At 37.2% G+C, this 21,894-nt stretch overlaps 1 protein-coding gene across 2 annotated transcripts; it reads right to left on the reverse strand.

Annotated features, from left to right (window-relative positions):
* Positions 1 to 28: 28 nt before the first annotated feature.
* LOC116249016 (protein SHORT ROOT IN SALT MEDIUM 1) lies at positions 29 to 17,263 on the reverse strand. 2 transcript variants are annotated; one of them, XM_031622110.1, is made up of 23 exons: positions 17,123 to 17,263; positions 16,721 to 16,859; positions 16,364 to 16,564; positions 14,152 to 14,454; positions 14,008 to 14,025; positions 13,839 to 13,927; positions 12,948 to 13,607; positions 12,793 to 12,838; positions 12,155 to 12,247; positions 11,955 to 12,010; positions 11,221 to 11,341; positions 9,055 to 9,269; positions 8,903 to 8,966; positions 5,518 to 5,691; positions 5,387 to 5,417; positions 4,305 to 5,305; positions 4,123 to 4,197; positions 3,941 to 4,015; positions 3,559 to 3,849; positions 822 to 1,010; positions 678 to 719; positions 511 to 573; positions 29 to 425 (listed from the first exon to the last, which is right to left on the reverse strand). In XM_031622110.1, the coding sequence occupies exons 2-23, from the start codon at positions 16,790 to 16,792 to the stop codon at positions 300 to 302; spliced, it is 4,005 nt and encodes a 1,334-aa protein (XP_031477970.1). In that variant the 5' UTR covers positions 16,793 to 16,859; positions 17,123 to 17,263; the 3' UTR covers positions 29 to 299. The 2 variants fall into 2 exon arrangements, with proteins under 2 accessions (XP_031477970.1, XP_031477969.1); XM_031622109.2 differs by having other exon boundaries at positions 16,721 to 17,181.
* Positions 17,264 to 21,894: the final 4,631 nt, after the last annotated feature.

Below are 21,894 nucleotides of genomic sequence, written 5' to 3' on the forward strand. Positions count from 1 at the left end.
ATAAATTTCAAGCTGCCGCATTCCAATATGCATTCGAACATGAAAAACTTATCACGAATAATAAATAAGCTTAAACAATGGATGGACCAGTAAGACTCTCATCTCTAATATTCGGCAACAGGTTTGTTCACCATGACATTACAATTAGCTCTCCTGAACATTCTCCTTTCCCGTCCACCTCTCGTTCGACTTGTACATATTTAGCCTTCATAACTAATGGGGTGAAGATAAAAAGGACTTCTGATTCTGATATTACTGGAACTTGCAATCCATCCGCTTGAACCAGGGGCTTGACCACGCTATCGAGATTCTAAAGAACAGCTCACTGGGACTTCTAGCGTATCAGAAACAACAACCAGCTTCTCATAAAAGATGCGGTTATCCCTTGATGTGTTGGTTTCCAGGAGTGCACTATGCACCAGTTCCTACAGACCAAAGGGATGCAAATCAGCATGATAACCTAATTCAAGAGAAATCAGCTACTTGCAGGTCAGGCAGGTATGAGCAAACCTTCACTTGTCTATTCGAAAGGAATTTGCCCAAGCTATGAATGATAGTTCTCAAGTCCTCAACCTGCAAAATTCATGCATAAATAAAACAAAAAATTGCAAACATAAGTTTTGTGCAATTTTATAAACAAAAAAAAAGGGGATCCACGGGAACCAATAACTACTTGCCTTAACGTAGCCTACTCTGTTGCGATCAAAAAAGAGGAATGCCTGCTCAAAAAATATAAATAATTTAGTAAATATAAAATTTCACTCGATTTAGAGGCAAAGATTCATCATTTGAAAACATTTCTTATAAAATGAGCAGCATACTTGCAGCAGTTCCTTATCTATACATGGCTCTTTCACCACATCATCCGCCTTCCCTGAGACAGCCTTTTTGTTTTCGTTTGTCACTTTATGTTCTTCAAGATTTGGCTTTTTATCAATGCCTGTTCCGCCAACTGTATCAGCCTTCTTCGCATTGGCTTCTGAGTCGACCATTTTATCTTCATCACCCCCCTAAAATGGAAAGACTGCCAAATTAACAATGTTGCCAAGCTATTATTCGAATCTTTTCTGGTAGCTGATCAACAAACAATGGTTAATGAAATTGCCAACAACTGCCTCTTACAATGTGACAAAACATCCATTTGGCAAGATTAACAACTGGCAGATGAAGGTAAAGAGACATTGCACTCCATAATGTCAACATGACGCTGACCCTTATAGCTGCCTACCACTGGTATTCCTATTGTCTTCAAGTATTTGGTGTACATTCCCCACAATGACCTCTCCTCGAGTATTTGGGACTACAGGAATGGGAAGTGTGGGCCGCAATATATAATCTTATGAGTATCCATTGTAAGTTAACAATTACAAATTTACTCAACTCAGTTTGCTTACATTATCAAATTGTGAAAATGAGTTCCCCACACAATTTTTAATGATGAATTGTTGTGCGACTTGTGTTTATATCTTGTATACCTATTTCAGACAAGGTGCACACACAGCAGATGCAGCATTAATTCAAGAAACAAGGTTGCAGGTGCACCTAGTGTCTGCATGTATATACTATATATATAGCCTTTTTCATGATGCCCATGCACTGCATAAAATGAATGGGCAAAAATGGACCTGGGATGTCTGACCTTTCCAACCACCGAGGTTAGATCAATAGAGCTTAGTTCCTGCATCGACATCTCCAAAAGATCTTCATTCAAATACTTAACCACTCTTGCAACAGCCAATGATCTCAGGCCATTGATGAATAAGGACTCAAAAAAAAAATTGCTTGTGTAATGGAGGCTCTCATTACCTTTTTCTGTTTCCCTTTTTTTTTATTTTGCTTGTTTGGCTGCTTCACTTGCTTTCATCTCTTTCACTACTAAATCTTCCTAAATTACCGTCCAGCTTGCAGTGTTTAAAACATGACAAAATTCAGTGACTGACTAACTGGGATCAACCCTCAGATGGTTCAATCTAGTAGGCGGACTCAGAACAGCCAAAAACTTGTGGTGACTTGTTCCAGGCCAGTTCTGCCAATATTTCTTTTGCAGAACATCCTTGTAAAAGTTAAGCATTAACAGGCCTCTCATGGTGGCAAAAGCACTAACTGGTCTTCATTAATTGAAGAAGCCATTTTAACTTTTTAAATGGAGAAAATCTGGCTATGGTTTCACTCGTCCCTTCTCCTCCCCCCCCCCCCCCCAAACCTCCCTTTTTCCCACAAAATACTGCACAAAGAACTCACCTCCTTCTAACATGGTACCTCCACGGAACCAGTCCCTGACATATGATCTGGAAAGAATGTTTCCTCTCAAACTGGGAAACTTGAACAAGGTATTCTTTATTGTTTTTTTATGCTAATTTTATGTTCTCCCCGTTTTGGCATTTTCTTTCTCTAATTTTTTGGCTCTCTCTCTCTCAGGTTGTTATGCTTTTACTTGTTTTCCTTTTCCGACTGCAAGGTTGAGGCCTACTGCACTTGCTGGTTGAAGATAAATATTAGGGTCACCAGTAGTTATTTACTTAAATTGTTTTATTTGTCTCTTTTTCCACATTTTAACACACACACACACATAAATAAATAAATAAATATATATACATATATATATATATATATATATATATATATATATATATCAGTGCCAAACAATGAATAGTTGAGAGCACTTGACCTGAATCACCTAGTTGACCCATAACATGAGTAGACAGCCCACAAGGCAACAACGCCTAACTCCTAAGTCATTGGTTGTTAAAACACAGGTAGTTTGTGAGAGACTGTTGACACGTAGAGAGATGGAGTGGTGCTATGGTAGTTGAGAAGACGTCATAGCTATCTAAACCCATCAAAAATTAACAGTTTCACCATTGTAGAAAATTTATTCAACATTATCTCAACTCAAGAGAACCATAGGCACGTTTCCATGCCAGGCTTTTTCCCATTAACAGTCATGTACAGCCACCGAAAACAATGCTTGCCATGACTTGGCTGTATTTGTGAACTAGGGAAAAAGGAAAACTGACGAAACATGTGCCCCTTTTATACAGCTATTGGATAGGATTCAGTCAACAGCTTCTGGTCATAGACCACTCAACACATTCGCGAACTAGTATCCTCATTTTAAATTTGAGCTTATACAAATGTACAGTTGTTTAAGAATGTGAAGATCATTCCAAATAAAAATAAAGAAATGGCAAGTATAAACAAACTTGATTCTTAGAATATGAAAAACAACACACACACACACGATTTATGTCCTTTTATGAACAAGAGCATGCAAAGGCAACAAAAGTTCTTGGAAAGTTAAAATTATTTCTGGATGGATTCATGATTACGCAGCATTGCTAGAGGTTTCTATTATTAGGTAAGGATTCAATCTACAGATATCATCAGAGATCACCTTGACTAGGCACTAAGGAAAATGGACAGAAGAAAAATGAAAATTTCAGAAGGATTCCACAAGAATCAAAAGGATTTTAACAAGAAGAAACAAAATAGAAAGATAAGAAAGAAGCAGTGCAGCAAGAAGCACATAAAGATAGACATGGAAAAACCATAACTTGCCTCCAGCATTCTAGCATCTGAAGGACCAGCATCCTTCATTTCCAATTCAGTGTTGCCCGCATTCTCTGTGTCATCATGTTCAGCTGCAGATTCATCTACCAATGTCCCTTCAGTATTAGCATAACTTTCAGGAGTCAACCCAGGTTGGTTGGAGTCATTTTCTGCAGGAGGCCTATTAGAGCTTTTCGAACGCTTCTTTTCTGATCTTTCATCCCCACTCGCCTTGTCAGGATTCTCGTCTCTTGATCTTTTACGCGCGTTTCTTTTTTTCACAAAGTTCAGGTGTAACCCCTGTCATAATATTTATTGTACAATAATCATGCCAGAGGGTTATTTAAGTCCTTAAATCAAGAAAAAGAGCATGAATAAATGTAGTCTTCACCTGAAGATACGCCAAAATCTGGCATCCCATTTGATACTGAAGCATCTCATATAAGACCTCAGCAAACATTGAAAGCTATAAAATCACAAACAAAACAAATGAATATTAATCCGTTCAATTAGCTTGGCATGATGCTAACTGATTTCAAAAGAATGGAAAGCTGGAGACAGAATATTCCATACCTCAAATGTAGATTCTTCAGTGTCCTTCTCACTATAGTCCAGCAGACCTTCCAATGAAAATGAAGTTGACCGAAGCTACAAAATGGAACTTAAATAAGCAGACCATACTCAATGATTTTTGTATCAAAAGAGTCTAAATGAAATCAAATTCAGAATTGTTATAAGGTTATATTCAGACTTACCTTTAGTTCTTTGCTCCCTTTAGTCTCTAAGAAGAAACCAGGATATGGCAGATGTTTTTCTGAAAATCCTCCCTGTTTGTCTTTTGCCTCTTTAGTGGAATTATCTTTAGCCTCAGTAGACTCCTTGTCGTCTTTGCTCTTATCTTTTTCACTTTTCAATTTGTCCATATTGGGTTGAGTTTCATTCTTATTAAAATCACCCTCCTTTTTTAACCCATCTTCCTTCTCAACCATTGAGGCCTTATTTGTATTATTTTCTTCATTACCTGTAGCCACCTCATCCGTCCTTTCAGCTAAAACAACCTTTGAATTAGAACCATTGTCCTTTTCATTGACATGCTCACCTTGGGCTTCCTTGTTTTCTTGTTTTATCCCAGTACTTTCTTCACCTGCACCTACTTTATTGTCATGATTATCATTGGCAATGGCAGTAATCCTTTCTGTCCTGGTGACAACCTTCCTTTTAACTGCCTTTTTAATGATTTTTTTCTTTCCAACTTTCTTGGCTTCAGGTTCAGATTGCTCTTTAGCAACTAGTTCTTTTCCATCTGTTTCACTGCCTTTGTTCCCATCTTCTGCCCCATCTGCAGATTCACCCCTCTCTTCAGCCGGAGCAACTTTCCCCTTCACACCCTTCTTGGTAACTACCTTTCTAACAACCCGTTTCTTTCCAATTTTCTGAACTGCTGTTTCTTTTGCAGAAGAATGATCAGCTGCCTCTTCATTCTCATTATTCTCATCCTTCGTCTCATTCTCCTTCTGATCTGCAATAGCAGACTCCTCTTCTCCATCAGCAACAGTTTTCAACACCTGGCTGCTCTCACTTTTCTTTTCTTTATCTACGTTTTCCTCTTCCTTGACATCTTCAGAACTCTTATCCTTCACAAGAGTAGTTTCCATATTGACATCTTCATTTTGCTTTTTCACGTCAAGATCCCTTCTCATTTTCTTTTCTGTTTCAGCAGAATCTGCATCCTCTGGTTTACCATGACTTATAATTCCTTCAAGACACAAGAAGAGTTAAATTATTTGACAGAAGCTATAGATATGGAAACAAAATGAACTTGACCATTCTTTTGTACCTTTTATATCTTTCCTTTCAACAGATTTGCTCTGCACCAAAAAAAAAGATTACAAAGCCAATCATGCAAAAAATAAAAAAAGAAATTAAATGGAGAATTACATGTGAAACAGATTTTCATAAAAAAAATACCTTTTCTTTCTTCAACCTCAGCTGTTCTCTCTCTAACCTAGCCTGCCTTTGAGCTAGCCACCGAGTTCGCCAAACATCAAGAGACGGAAGACATTCCGATAAATTTGGAAGGAAATAAACAGATATTTCTTTGTGGCTGAATAGCCCATCCTTGCCAACTCTATCATAATGGACCTGTTTACCAAATCAACATCAGCAACAGGTAACATATCACATATATTACAAAATGAAAGAGCTCAATGAGAGCCAATTGTAGATCTTTGTAATGGACAGTTTTGCTGCTTCACTTAAGCAGGACTATTTGAACAAACAATTTCACATGGAACAAGAGGACCTCACATCAGACTATCAAAGAGATTATATGTTTCATGACCAATATTTGGACGGCATCAATGCTTCAACATCCCTCCAATTAAAAATTGTGACGATTACATAGTTATCAATTTTATACTATAAAAGGAAATTGAGTTACTACATAATGAGGGCTAAATTACATGATAACAAGAAGGCATTCATAATCACATATATATAGATGAGGTTGCAGCATGTTTATCATAATTACTGTGGGAACCTTGTAACATTTTACAACTACCTATTAAATAAAAATAATTGTGTCTATACATTACGGGGCGAAAAACAAAGTAGATACCATCGATGGATAATAAATACAGCAAATAGACCTAATACCATCTTTTTCAATGCTCAAAAGATTCAATGAACCTAAATTCAGTTAATGTATTTGGTCTGTCATATTTTGACCATAATATAACGCCAGAGAAAGCCAGCACCTAAATCTGCTAGTCACGGTTAACCAAAAACATGATAATAGTTCAGCAAGAAACAATTGATTTGATGGGCATATTCAGCCAATATTTGGACGGCATCAATGCTTCAACATCCCTCCAATTAAAAATTGTGACGATTACATAGTTATCAATTTTATACTATAAAAGGAAATTGAGTTACTACATAATGAGGGCTAAATTACATGATAACAAGAAGGCATTCATAATCACATATATATAGATGAGGTTGCAGCATGTTTATCATAATTACTGTGGGAACCTTGTAACATTTTACAACTACCTATTAAATAAAAATAATTGTGTCTATACATTACGGGGCGAAAAACAAAGTAGATACCATCGATGGATAATAAATACAGCAAATAGACCTAATACCATCTTTTTCAATGCTCAAAAGATTCAATGAACCTAAATTCAGTTAATGTATTTGGTCTGTCATATTTTGACCATAATATAACGCCAGAGAAAGCCAGCACCTAAATCTGCTAGTCACGGTTAACCAAAAACATGATAATAGTTCAGCAAGAAACAATTGATTTGATGGGCATATTCAGCTTGTTGAATTACTTCATGAAGAATTCCATTATTAAAGTTCTCAAAGACCATATCACACTCAGATGAGAAAAGGCTAATATGGAGCACTGAATACCAGTCCATCATAAACATGAGGATGGTTTAAGAGGTTCCAGAGAATTAAAAGAATTTAACACCAAATCCATGATGGAGGAAAGGAAGCGAGCACATAAGCATCAACTGCACTTTTTAAAATAATAAGGGTGTTTGATGAGGCCACAAGTGTGGAATTCTACAATTAAAATTCTCATTTTTGACGAAATGAGAATTGTGTTATCAAACAAAAAATTTTCATTCCAAAATTCTAGGCTCAATGTTGAATCAAAATTCCAGCATTGTGATTCTACCATAAAGGGTGGAATTGTGATTCCAGAACTTTAGAAAATTTTCATCTCTTTTCAAGACACATGAGATAATGGTTTTAATTCATCAATTCTATATTGTCTATAAAACACATCATTTTCAATTCTGGAATCAACATTCCAGCATATCAAACAAAAAAGGAAAAGTAGAACTAGAATTCCAATTCCAATTTGAGGTGGAATTTTGTTTCTAGAATTTTAATTATATAATCAAAATTCAAAAGACCATCAAACACCCCTTAAGGGCTAAGTCACATGGGTACGGGTACGGACATGGAGATTTTAGAAAATTTGGGTACGGCAGGATATACATACATACATACATACATACATACATAAATATATATATATATATATATATATATATGTATGTATGTATGTATGTATATAGAGAGAGAGAGAGGGAGAGACACACACACACATGCGTAAAATAACACCCAAAAAAAATCAAAATGAAAGCCACTTTTAAATAATCAAGTGATTTTAAATAAAAACATTACATGTTAATGAACAATAACTCTAAAATAGAATGAAAACTGAGTTGAAAAAATTAATCACGTAATTAAACAGCTTGCTAAAAAGCACCCAAGTATGTCCAAGTACGCACTTTGGGTACACGAGTACGTGGACCTTATTGAAGTACCATGTGACTTGGCTTAAGGGAGATTACTAGTTACAAACAGAACACCGAGGTCCATTGGCTTTGTGAAGTACTTCACAAAGCCATCAACCTACCATCCGTGACTGCTACAGCCACTCAAATAGTCTGTTGTAACAAGCGATCATGAAAAGCTGCCACAAAGAGGTGGTTTCAAACTTTCAGCTGAAGATCATGAACACTATTATAACACTATCACCAGTGGAAACTGTCAACAGTGAGTCTATGTAACTGACAACACAGGCATTTATGAATTATGAAAGATACAGTAGTGATCATGAAATCCACTAGAAACTAAATTAAATTTGGTTGGCCATTGCATCTTCATGGACACATAAGAGTTATGCTAACAGAATGAAAACTTGGAAAAGCAACAGACCTTTTGTAAATCGTGTAATGATACAATCTGTTATGTTCAATCAGGATCATCAATGTCATCTTCAGAAATGTCTCAACAAGGTTTTTCCCAAAGAGCTTCTTTTCAAATGTGGTTCTTATTCGAAAACTGAGATAAACTTCAAAATTATAAAAGCTGAAAAATAAATAAATAAGAGAGAAAGCACGAATGCAAAATAATTTTTTTTATTTTTCCTTTGGAAAAGTATAAAGGAACAGTCAATAAAGAACATACAAAAAAAAATAACAAGATATATTTCTCAAGAGACTTAGAAAAAAAATATCATATATAATTAGGATGTTTTCATTTTCAAAAGTTTCAAACTACTGCAATAATTTTCCACATGGTTCAGAAAACGCTGATAATATCAGGATATTTTCTAAAAATTATGAGAAATTGGTGACTACAGTATTAAATAAGCCTGAAGAGCTCTAACGTCACTGGAGCAAGAAGGAACAAGATAGCAATCATAAGATAGGCAATGTGCAGACTGCAGTCAGAACAAGGTTAAGGTGGAACAAAATATCAGACGCTCCTCTAGGAAAAAAAATCACCTTCTAATACTAACTATTAAAGACTGACAAATTACCTCCAGAAAACGATTCCAATGGATGCAGCTGTGCAAATCAAGCTGGGTAATTTCTTTCGTGTGCCTGCAAAAAGAACATTGTCATATTTAGCTGACAAAAATTTAAAGACGAAAGGACTTGAGAGCAAAAGAATCTCATTGCTGTTCGGAACCTTAATGCTGTTCGAATCAAAGCTGACTCATCAACAGATGGATCCCCGCCATCAACCTCGCTGTTCCAACAGCCACCAATCGCCATAAAGCAACGGTCTTTTTTGAGAACAACGAATCGCAGAATATTATTATAGTGTGGAATCCTATCATTCAAGTTCTTTTTAGATGATAGGTCCTCAAAAGCATCATCACTTATTCCACTCATTAAAATCACCTGACAAGTTAAAAAACATCACCTTAGCATGCTTCAAAGAAATACATGTAAACAGAATGAAAATACCCTATTGTATGGTAATCAGTGAACAATATGCATGTTCAGGAACCCAGGCACAGCACAGTTCCACCATAATTTGGGACAGTTGAGCCTTGATTTGCATTATTCGGCCTAATGAAAGGTCATATTGAATAAGCATTGATTTAATATTTTAAACAGATTCAAAAGAATGCAGTATGATTCTTAGAAGCACCATTGGCGTTGACATTTCCAAAAAGTGTATGTAATAGGTTTGGTTGGTAAGTGTTAACTCTGCTAAAGTGCATCAAGATCTGTACTTTTATCCATTCGTTCTGACAAAAGAAAAATGTACATGAGGTTCTTCTGAGAACCTTTTCTGTCATAATATTAGACAAATAGAACAACATAATCATCAGCCAGTTTGACTTGCACCAGAAAATGCTCAACACTAACAGGGGAGGTGCAAAGAAAACCTAGTAGAAGAGTGCATACATTATAAGAGTTGTGTGTGTTTGTGTGTCGAAAGTGAATTGTGTCTCCGTTATGCCAGCCCTTTGGGGGGGGCGATGAACGTGGGTTCACAAATGATCTAAAAGGGTTAGGCACAGTAGACACATGAAGTAGAACGCACAATTCATTTTTTCTACATGCATATAGCATGGCAAATTTTATGAGGGTTTTAGAATAAGAATTTTATATTGATCAAAGTTATGGGAGGTTCGCAAAGACCAATCCATGCATTGGATTTTGGTGATTTTTCCCCAAACCCCCAAATTTTAGTTGACTGAGATTGTCTGTGAAGTCAAAACAGGGGAGAAAAAAGTCCAGCCGAAACTAGTCTAGACAGCCATAAATGGTGGTTGGTGAAATCACAACAGATACACTATACATGTCACCTTTGCTGAAAACTTCCATTTAAACATTAATCCTGCTTTTGAGAAACGTGTTTCAGAAATCAAAGGCTTGATACTTCCTCCAATGTAATTAAAAAGCTAGCAGAAACTCGTCCTTCATTTGCTAGAAGCTTCTTTTGTTTATAAATAAAAACCTGCTTCTCATAGAATTTATCTTCAGTTCATAGACCATTCCACTCATTGTTCATTATTCTATTCTTACTTTAAACAATTCCTTTTTTTATATTTGACAACATTTTGTTATTAGTATGCACTCAATCTTTTATAGGCTGTTTTTAACAGTCATAAATATGTGTGTATGTATGTATATATATACACACATACATATGTGTGCATATATATATATATATATATATATATATATATATATATATATATATATATATATATATATCAAACATGGACTAAGCCTTTTCCCTTTTGGAATTTGCAGGCATGCATGCAGAAGCCCAAATATGTTCATTTACCCTGTCTTCATATTACGCATGTTTCAAAAATCTATCCATGTGAGTATACACACGCATGAACCAAAATGTAACCAGTTTCATTTGCACATAAGCACAAACATTGCATAGATGCGAGCGCACATTAGAGAATAGCAAAAGGTGATAGCTTAATTTTCGTCATTCACATCTCTATTGACAATAGCAAACTTCTCAGTATGATCCTCATTAAGGCATATATGTCCAAGACATGCCCTCGCATTTCATATGGTCATGCAGACACTCACAAATCTGGACATGTAGCAATAATTTTAAAGGCAAAACTGAACCTGCTAACAGCAAATCCATTTTTTCAGCAAGCCTATAAACAAAACTTGCTTTAAAGATACTCAACAGTCAACAATATAAATGTTTGATAGAAAGAGCCATTTGCATATACCTAATAAATGTGTATATCTAGAAACACCTTCAAAATCCATGACGATGAATACCCCAGGTACAAGTACCCATGACAAAGAAAATGTCCAATTAAGGACAAATACACAGACATTTCAAATATGTGAAGAATATTACCTTTGCCTTCCAGATTGTTTTTACTCCACAAGATTTCCCTGAATTCTCCTCAGCACCTGCTGCGGTTGATGGTTGCTCTTGATCCACATTGCCATCCACTTCAACTAACTCATGCTCAAAGCTGCATAAAAATTAATGTATAACTCATACTCAAAGAATCACTATATACTGGTCTGACATGCTAGGAAGTTAGAAACTAAACATAAGATAATGTTCCTGGTATACAAGTCCCATAGATTGAAGGGGACAATTTGAAATTGCCTCCATGGTTAGAGACAAACACAACTTTTAGCAAAGTCAAGACAATGGCAGACAGAGCATCTTTAAGTCAGAACCTAGAAACCTAACTTAATGTCTGGAACAGAAGGAAAGCAGACCATGGGCCCTCATTGCAGATTTCCTGCAAAAAGCCGTATTTTGATCTTTCATAAGGAAGAATAACTATTCTAGTCTGAAATTGTGAAAAGAAAATTCATCATCAAGGGCATCAATTTGACAGAAATATTTAAATCCAAAACAACACAATATGGTGTCGCCCAAGTTGAAGAATCAGTTTGACAACCATCTTCTTTACAGGGATATAAGATAATTGAAATTAGTATAATTTAATTATTCCAAATTGAAACCCAGACTGGAAACACATCCAGATGAATGTTGTAAATTTATGTTATGATAACCTAGAATTGAAGGCAAAAATAAGATCTTATTTTGAAAGATACAGCATATTCACATACCTGACAGGAGTACCAAAAGACACATTCAACTTATGGTTCGGCCAGTAAATAATAAGCTGCAAACATATCAAATTGGAAAACACTGTATCAGGTATGTAACAGAAAAAGAAAGGTCCAAACTCCTGTTGCAATACCAACTTGTATGGTATATACATTTATATCAAGATACGTTCCAAAAATAACTGTAGCAAGAGGCTTACCTTGCAAAATTCTGGAGAAACTGCCAGCCTGGGATATCGCTTGGTGACTGACAAAAAATCCCTTTCGGTATCCACCAAAGAAAATGGATACGCCTGAAAAAAACAAGGTCATCAGAAAATAAAAAATTATGTCTCAGCAGAACCAGATATCCATCATAAACAAACTTATAAAAGTTTTCCTTTTTTTTTTCTACCTGCTCTGGCAACAGAATTAATTGAACCATTTATTGATTTAATCAATAAAAAAAAGTCAGAATCTTAAAACATTGGCAAATATCTACTACTTAACAAACACTTCCATTGAACTATGACCTACCGAATGCCACGACATTTTTCACACAATATCAGCTGATAACACTTTCCAATCTGAACATTCAATTAGCATCTATCGCCAGCAGCAATCCATAACACATATGCAAGTGAATTAAGTACTTAAAGTTAACATCTAGAACCTACTAGCTATTTCAATAGCTCTCAGCTCTAACCCTGTGTAACAATCGTTCACGAATAAACCCACCTCCACAGCTAAGACCATGGAATTATCCAAAAGACAGAATTAACAGAGTCCTGGCTCCACTAAGCCAAGGATCAGTGTCTGGAACAGTATGGAAGATATTAAGATCTTAGATGCTTTTTACCTTGCAGATATAGTCTCTTCTCCTTTCCTTAAGAGGTGAATGACGCCTTCAAACAGTATGACAAAATACAGAGTTTAGTTAATAACTGGACCAATAAAGCATCATCAACCTATTTGATTACTGTATGACACTAGAAAGCTTCAAGTTCTTTCCACCTATGTGTGACTTCATGGCGTGTTGAATCCTTTCTCAAAAAGCGCTCCTTTGAACCATGGTGATCTCTCATCATCCTTGGAGGTGTTCGATCGCGTCTAACTTCACGTTCACGTTCACGTTTGTGTTCGCGGTCTCTCTCCTCGCGACGTTCAATCAAGCGTGCCCTTTCTCTCTCCCGCTCCCGCTCCCGCTCCCTCTCTCTTTCTCTCTCCCTTTCCCTCTCTCGCTCTTTTTCTCTCTCACGTGCATGATCTCTGCGACGATCCTCCTCCCTAATCTCAAACTCACGGCGGAGTATACCTCGATCATCTTTTCTATCTTCCAGCCGTGGACCTCCTATGCTCAGATGACCCGAATGAGAAGAAGTGCCTCCAGGATAGTCAAGCACATTCCCAAGTGCTTTGCCTGTGCTATAATCACGGCCAGGAGGTAATCCAACGCCATAGCCTGCTCCGGAAGGTCCATGTGTATGGTAGAGATCATCAAAGTTACTCCTTGCAGCAGTGCCCAGAACTGAGGCTGGATGTTGTCCAGCGTATGAACCACCACCAAGTGCGGAGAAACTGCGAGCATCAGCATCCATTCTTGTACAATATGCAGCAGGATCTTGAGATCCATGACGGGTAGCACCAGTCCTTGCTGCAAGATAACCACTTGGTCTGCCAGAAATTTATATGCTACTCAGTGCAATTAAGGCACAATTAATCTTACAAACGTATGGAAGAATCGGTAAGCTCAGTGGTAGTGCAATCAACAGATAACAAGACAAAATAAACTTAGGAAAATGACATGAATGTTAAAGTACAAGATGATTCGATGTTTTATTTTCATAAAAAGCTGGCCAAGCACCATTACAATCATCTCTAATGTAACCGACAAGAGACAAGTACCTCATGCTTGTGTCAAGAGTCGAAGCTGACAAACTCTGTCGCACATCAGTTTCAGTGGGCAACAGCTGTTGGTGATGCAGCAAAGAAGCCTAATAAGAGGGAGGATACCCATCAACCAGACTGACCAATCTATAAGTTCTTAAATAAAGGAATTCAAAGTACACTATACCTGATCACGTATATCAGACTGCCAAATTTAGCCCATGAAAAAATAAAATAGCTAAGTTAGATACAAGCCAAAAAATCCTAATGCTCTGCCACATATAACAAAGGCTGATGAATGAGATGCAGTGTCAGTAAAAGGGAAAATTACCTGATATTGATGGCTAAGACTAACATAATCAGAGTATGTTCTTGCTGATTCACTCTGCAAATCTCTTCCAATGTATGTGCTCTGACTTTCAACGTAATGACTCCTATCCAGAGGGTACTCAGAGACCTTTCCCTTAGCAAAAGGGTCAATTTTACGGCCATACCCATAGTCTGATGATGGAATATAATCAGCACTTTTCAAACCCAGATTTGAGCCAATATCACTGGAAGAAAATTTGGATGATCCACCAGAACGATCCTGAAGGGCTGACAAGCCCGTGCCCTTCCCACCAACTGCATCTAACTGCAAAATCAAACATTCATGGACTTGAATTCGCATACCATGAGTGCTGCAAGGTAATCACAAAAGGAGCCTCCTTCACACATCCATTATAAAGAACAAAGATAGCATGTAAATCAGGGTCAACGCAATCTATTTTGGCTTATCAAAAACAAAGTGACAGTCCTTTGGAACGTTGGACTGAAAGTTTGAAATAATGTGGTAAAATAAATATAACTGCTAAAGCATCATACTTAGACATCCATTCCCTTCAAGTGGAATAAGAAAGCTGAAGCTGCAATATGTATTTACAAAAGTCCATGCAAAGTTAGTGGAACCCATTCCCCATGATTGAATAAGAAACTGAAGCTGAAATGTCTATTTACAAAAATCCATGCAAACTTGCAAAGTTAGTGGAACCCATTCCCTATGATCCAGAAGTGGTTCATGGTACTTGAAGCATGCCCTCATGAAATAGCTCAATATGCTTACAGCTGTGGCCCCAAATTACAATATACCTGTGATATCTTAAAGTGCTATTATATCTTCTTTTTGTATTCTGAAACTTCTCCCTTCTAAACAAATCAGTACGGAAGCAACTATTTTATTGGGGGTTTGCTATTTTTCTTACTGGCAAAAGTTCCAGCCACCTCCAAATGGAAAATGTTGAACTTGAAATGCCTTATATCCAAGTTTTAGCCAAACGATGAAGAAAAACACAGAATTGGAATTGTTAACTCATAGGAAGGAGAAAGGAAAGTGCAGTGGCAAAATTTAATAAGTTAAATAAATGCACATGGCAGATTTTCTGCCTCAATAAACAACCAAAATACTACGGTGAACCAAAAGTTTGACAAATGCACCAACACATTGCTGACTGGGTGCTCTTCTGCTAAAACAACCCTGACAAAACATAATTGACTTGCACGAGGCAATCGTCCATAGAATCACTTTGCAGGTTAAACAATTTCCACTAAAGAAATGTGATAGATTTTCCTCAGTTATTTCAAATTATTTTACATATAGAAGTAAACTGTTATAATGATAACATGAACCTTCACTTTTTAAATGCATAAAAATAATAACAATGTAATGCAAAGGATAGCATGAATTTCATCATGACAGCTTAAAAATAGTTAGGCATCCACTCCTCCCCCTCCCCCCCTCCCCCCGGCTCCAACAAAAAGCCCACATAACAGCACATCTACACAAAATTGTATTACATTTTACATGATGAAATTTTGCTATCTTTTTCACTTTATTGTCAGTATTTTTAGATCTTTCCAAGTTTGAAATATGTCTCCATGAACAGTTGAACCTTGATCGCACAAATGTGGCAATTTTTTCACTTGTATATGTTGTGGTATTACTTAGTTCTTACTGCTTTGTGCATGTTGAGATAGAACTGTGCAAGCATTTGTGGGCGGTTCTTTGTCAATGGGTCATATATTTGCTCATTCATTTGTTGTGCATGATCGACAGTACAAAGTAAAAACTGGAGAAATCCATGGGAAGGATGTGCTGGTCCAAACCACCAAGGTTTGCACTAAAAAGGATCGGCCAGCATTAGATACACAATCCAAAGAGACCTCATAGAGAGTAGTCTATGGTTTACTGGAAGTAGTGGTCCAACTTAAAAAGTCAACTGGAACTAGTTTGAACTACCCATTTCACGCGTGGACGATCTACTGAGCCCAGAACTGCAGAGCGGATGTATGAGCCGTGGACCTCAAATTAATATTGATAAATTTAAGGCCAATAAGATCAACAACAGGAACTAAATTCAGATATACCAAAAAGACCCGCTAAGCAGCACACTTTACTATCAATATTGTCTGAGATTCAATCTTCAAAGCCGGAATTCACGAAACGCAAAACCTTCAACATATTCTTTCTTATTCAGTGAACACATTGATTGGATAGAAATCAGTACCTGTGGGGCTCCATAAGCCGTGCCATAGTGCGCACCATACTGAGTAGGAGCAGGCACAGACGATCCTCCGCTTAATGCCCCACTAGAGGGAAGCCCACGATATCCACCACCCATATGCGCATCCTGATGGCCACCTGCCATTGCAGAATGTCGCAACGAATCGGGGCTCAAAGTCGAAGAACCATGGTACCCAGATGCAGCCTATAGTAAAACCGACATTTCAACGCAAAATGGCAAATAAACATAGACATCATGCATTAAACCTACGTGACCCGCCTGGTCTACACATTTTAGTGAAAAAAAGAAGAGAAACAGGAGGAGAAGGAGAAGGAGAATTTGTTGATGATGACTACTCACTGATTGTCCATATCCATGCTGCGACGCGTATGGCTGTTGCCCATAGGCATTTCCTCCCCCGGTAGGGTACATCTTTTCAGCTCACGGGCGCTCGTATACAGCAACCAACAACGAAACCGCGAGCCACCAATTGCAGGCGCTGAAAAGATTAGGTTTGAGAGCCAGAAAAATATGGCACCGCCTAAATGGGATAGAAAGACTGGGAATCGACAAATAGTTGGGTTCGGAACCAGAGATTGGGAAAATGAAATGAAAGAGAGAAGATGGAAACGAAGGAAAAAGCGTTGCAAGAAATCCAGGAGTTGGGGCGTTCAGGTCTTCAGGATGGCATGAAGCGGGAAAAACGTCCCTTCTGGTAAAAACCTAGAATCCACAAAGAGAGGGAGAGAGAGGGAGAGTTACCCGAGAGCAGAAGGCGAAACGTGAAGGCTCGAGCCCGTTCGTTTTGTTGTTTTAGGGTTTGGGATTTCTTGAGGAAGGCAAAAAAAAGAAACAGTCTAGGCGGGTCGGGTCTCCCTCACTTTACACATACACAAATCTAACTGATGCGTCCACGTCCCAAAATGGCCGCCTTATTTTTTTGTTCGCTTTCTCTTTGCTCTGCAGCATTTGTCGACGCGATCTTTATGTCTATAACTATTAATCTACAAAAACATAAAAATTTTATTTTAAACACAATCACATGTTTTTCTTTTTCTTTCTGAATTTTTTCATATGTCAAAAGTATTATTTGTTATATTGTGTTTATATGTTTTTAAACGTGTATATGACATTCATAATTGTTTTGTAGTAAACTCATAAGTAAACATTATGAAAGCAACTGATATAGCGTACCTCTCATATGTATGTATGTGCAGATATCTCAAACCAACAAATTCATGGACCAAAATCAAACGCCTCAAATTGATTTATCTTTATTGATTACTATTAATTTAACTAAATATTGTGCTATAATATGTACTTCATGAGTAATACGTGAAAGCTTGTTGTCATAAATGGTTTGCAACATTAACATCGTTCGTCGTGCTCTTAAATCAAAACCACTAAGGTGATAAATAGTTGTACCATGAACTTGGTAGATGACCTTTCTTTCTCGATGGTTTTCTTTGCAAACTTTTCAAATTGGCGATAGATTATGGAGGTTGTGTGGGTTTCAATTGCTGTACTCTGAAATTTCTGACTACGTTGTGTTGAGATATCTTTGGCCATTGTAGTTTTGAGGTATTCACTCAAACTGTATTGTATGTTTAGTACGATTTTTTTCTTATTAAACTTGCTAGCAAGCCAACTGTTACCTTCTTATAACAGTCTTCTATGTAAATTTTTTAGCTTTACTTGATAAAAAAAAAAAAAAAAAGATTTTGTTAGAGAAGGTTCAAAGAGATTGCTGAGCATGTTGCAGTTGTACGCCAGGCTGCATGCATCGTATTCTTGTGATATTAACTGTATATACCCACCAACAAGTACAAATACTCACTGCTCGTGAAGATTCTGCAATTAATGAATAAAAACTTCTCTCGCAAGTCTCTGAACCCTCAGTTTACTCTTTCTTTGTCTCTTGAACATTTCATCTGATTCCTTAATTGCTTTCATAGGTAAGCTCCAGACTAACATATGGTATTCGAGCTTTGATCGTGCTTTCAATAACTCTCAATAGCAACACCAGAGCAATCCTCGACAAGCGGATGAACTATCTAGGATGCAATGGCAACAAAAATTATTATTTATGAACAAAAATTATTAATAAATTATTATTTATTAAAGGGAATATGGGATGGACTGGCACAATATTGCCCGTACCTCAAATCTTAACTCGATTTGACAAAGAGCTGAAGAGGGCAAGATCTTTAAAGTTCTTGTCGTGTTTGGGCAAGATTTTGATAACCTGAGAAGTTAGATCATGCTGACCTATCCCTTGCTGCCTGTGAAGATTGTGTGCATGAACAGGCGCAGTAAGCTAATAGTTGAAGGGCAATAAGTTTCAGTGCCACACGACAAACGGTGTTAAAAAAGACACAGAATATGCAAACTCGTCTAAGCATACCTAAGAAAAAGAAAGGCAAATCAAAGATGTGATGCACACAGTGTAAGAAGTTAGGACATTTCAAGGATCGAAGTTGGAATCTCCATGGACATCCAGTGAAGCCTAAGAAGTAAGAACCTGATGATGATTTCCAGGGAGACTGAGAGTAGTCATACAGACTCGCCAAGTTATTGAAGCAAGTTGTAAGCTCCAATCTGGCCATGCATACAAATATAAAGTCGAGTGTTCTGAAACTCAAGGTATGCCTCTAGCCCTATCAGCTTATCTTGTCTGTAGCACTTGGATCCTTAGATTAGTTAATTTGCATGATTGCAATGAGTCTCATGTTAAGATTTTGGATGGTTCAACGGTACTTGTGGAAAGTGTGGATCTGCTACAAATGCACCATGTGCTAGATCTATCAAAGAATTATATGTACCTAAATTTATTGCTAGTCTTCTTCAGTTAGTAGATTGGTTAAAGATCTTAATTGTGATATTGTAATTTTTTGGGAAACAGGTGAAACTTCTGAACCGGAGTTCTCAAATGACGATTTGTGGGGGCCAAAAGTGCGGAGGTTTGTATTTTCTAGGATTGCAAATGCTAAATGCTCTCACTATTGCAAAATCGTCGAGAAATTCATTTCAACTTTGGCACTGTATGGTCGATCACCTTGCTGGTCAAGTAATAACTGACCCATTTCCAAATTGTGTGACTAATAATCATGTTTGTGGAACATTTCTCTTTGCCAAAGTGGAAAGAAAACCATTCCCAAGCAAGAAATATGGTCTGCTACTTATTTGGAGTTGATGCACACAAATGTATGGGTTCTGGCTTCTAAGGAGTCAAGGTTTGGGTTTCATTCTTTGTAACATTCCTTGATGACATGTCATGCATGACATGGGTGTATTTTTCTTACAAGAAAGAATGAAGATCGATAATACCTTAGACAATTATGTCAAATGATTGTAAATCAGTTAGAAAGAACTATAAAAACATTTAGATGTGATGATAGTGGAGAGTTCATAGACTCAAATTTTCAACAGTTTCTTCAGGAAAAAAGGTATTTTGTTGCAAACCACCGTCTAGGAACACTGCAACAAAGTAGTGTATGTGAAAAGAAAAAAACAAGCACCTGCTTAACAATGCAAGGGCCATTGTGTTTGGTATGAATACTCCTATTACATTCTGACCTAAGATAGTATCCTCCAGTGCATGTCATTGAATTAACAGGACCCCTACTCGTCATCTTAGTAACAAAAGTCCTTTTAAGATGGTGTACAAGGAGAGACCATCCCTGAATGAATGTTGTTGGGATGTACATGTTATGTACATCTTCAAGGTAGATTAAGAAGCAAACTACGTAAAAGGGTTGCCAAATGCATGTGGGGATATTCTACAGCTAATAAAGGCTACAAATGCTGTAGGACCCAAGCACTAGAAAGTTACACATTTCGAAAGATGTAGCATTTGTAGACCTATTTTTAAAAATAACTGAATGCTTAGGGTCAGAGGGAGGAACAGGTTGTAAATTTACCAATAACGGAAGAAACAAAAGAAATTGAATTTATAAATGATGGATTAGACAGTCAACCAAATTAGTAGTAGCAAGCTGATCAACAAAATGAGATTCCATTGTGCAGGTCAATAAGGATAACGAAAAAGTCCAATGATTTTGTTTACATATTCTGCCAACTATTCTAGTGGATATCCTAGAATGTAGGAAGTAATGGGTTGTCCAGGAGATATCAAAGTTATCTATCAAAAGTTGACTCACAAAAGGGAACCATAAAGCTTTGATGAGGCAAATAAAGAACCTGAATGGAGAGTTGCAATGGACGAGGGTCTAAAACCACTTGAAAAAAGCAAGACATGAAAGTTGACACAGCTACCAGTATGGGAGAAATTGATGGGATGCAGGCGAACTCTAGAATCATGTACAAGAGTGATGAAGAAGTAGAGGGGTATACGGTACACTTGGTAGCATAAGGTTATACGAAATGGGAAGGGATAGACTTCCACGAAGTATTTGCACTAGTGGCAAAGATGAACGCAATACGCACTCTTGTAAATAGCAACAATAACACACTAGTCATTGTATCAGCTAGATATAAAAACATATTTTTGAACAGAAACTAAGAATAGGAATTTTATATGGATTTGCCTCAAGGATTAAAGGTTAATGCAACCCCAAACACAGTTTGTAAACTGAAAAAAAATTCCCTTTATGGAATTAGTCTCATAGGGTGGGGTGGGGTTCTCAAGGTTGAGCAGCAAGCTGGTTGAAATTGATTACAAGCAGAGTTTAACTAATAATTCAATAGACACTCATATGGATGACAAGAAAACAATATTGGCTGCAGCTTATGTTGGTGGCATAATAATGGCTGGAAATGATGAAGGTTTTATAAAGAAGATAAAAGAAATACCTAACCAAAGCTTTGAGATTAAAGATCTATATATCTTGAAATAATTTATAGGAATAGAAGTTTACCGCTCTAGAAAAGGTATCTTATGCCAGAGAAAGTACGATTCGAAAATACTTAAAGAGATAGGTATGATAGGGACAAAGCCTGCTAATACACTATTGGAGGTCAACATAAAACCGATCACGGATGACGGGGAGTGCTTGATCAAGAATGTGGACAGCTTAAAAAGGTTTACAAGTAAATTGGTTTGCCTAACTGTGACAAGATCTGACTTAGTATATGCAATGAATCAACTAAGTCAGTTTATGCATGGTCCCAGAAAACAACATCTTGAGCCCATACACATGGTGCTAAGTTACTTGAAAGGAACTATTGGTTATGGAATCACATTGAAAAGAGATGGTAAACCTGAGATAGTGGGTTATGCCGATGCAGATTGGGCTCGAGGGCCAAATGATAGAAGATTCACTTTTGGTTATTGCGGCTTTGTGGGTGAAAATCTAGTTCCTTGGTGCAACAAAAAGCAAGAGGCCGTGGCATGATCTACACAAAGAAGCGGAGTACCGTGCTATGACACTAGCTTCTTGTGAGTTAGGCAGTAAGTACTGCAATTCCATGTAAAAGCATGGTTAGGGAGGTTGAGTGTCAAAAGAAGCAGATCGGAGCTTAGTTGCTGGTATAATGCGCATTGGGTTTCTGATGAAGAAATGGCGGTGTGTATT

The sequence above is a fragment of the Nymphaea colorata genome, chromosome 2 (genome assembly GCF_008831285.2).
Source record: "Nymphaea colorata isolate Beijing-Zhang1983 chromosome 2, ASM883128v2, whole genome shotgun sequence".
In the NCBI taxonomy this organism is placed as follows: domain Eukaryota; kingdom Viridiplantae; phylum Streptophyta; class Magnoliopsida; order Nymphaeales; family Nymphaeaceae; genus Nymphaea; species Nymphaea colorata.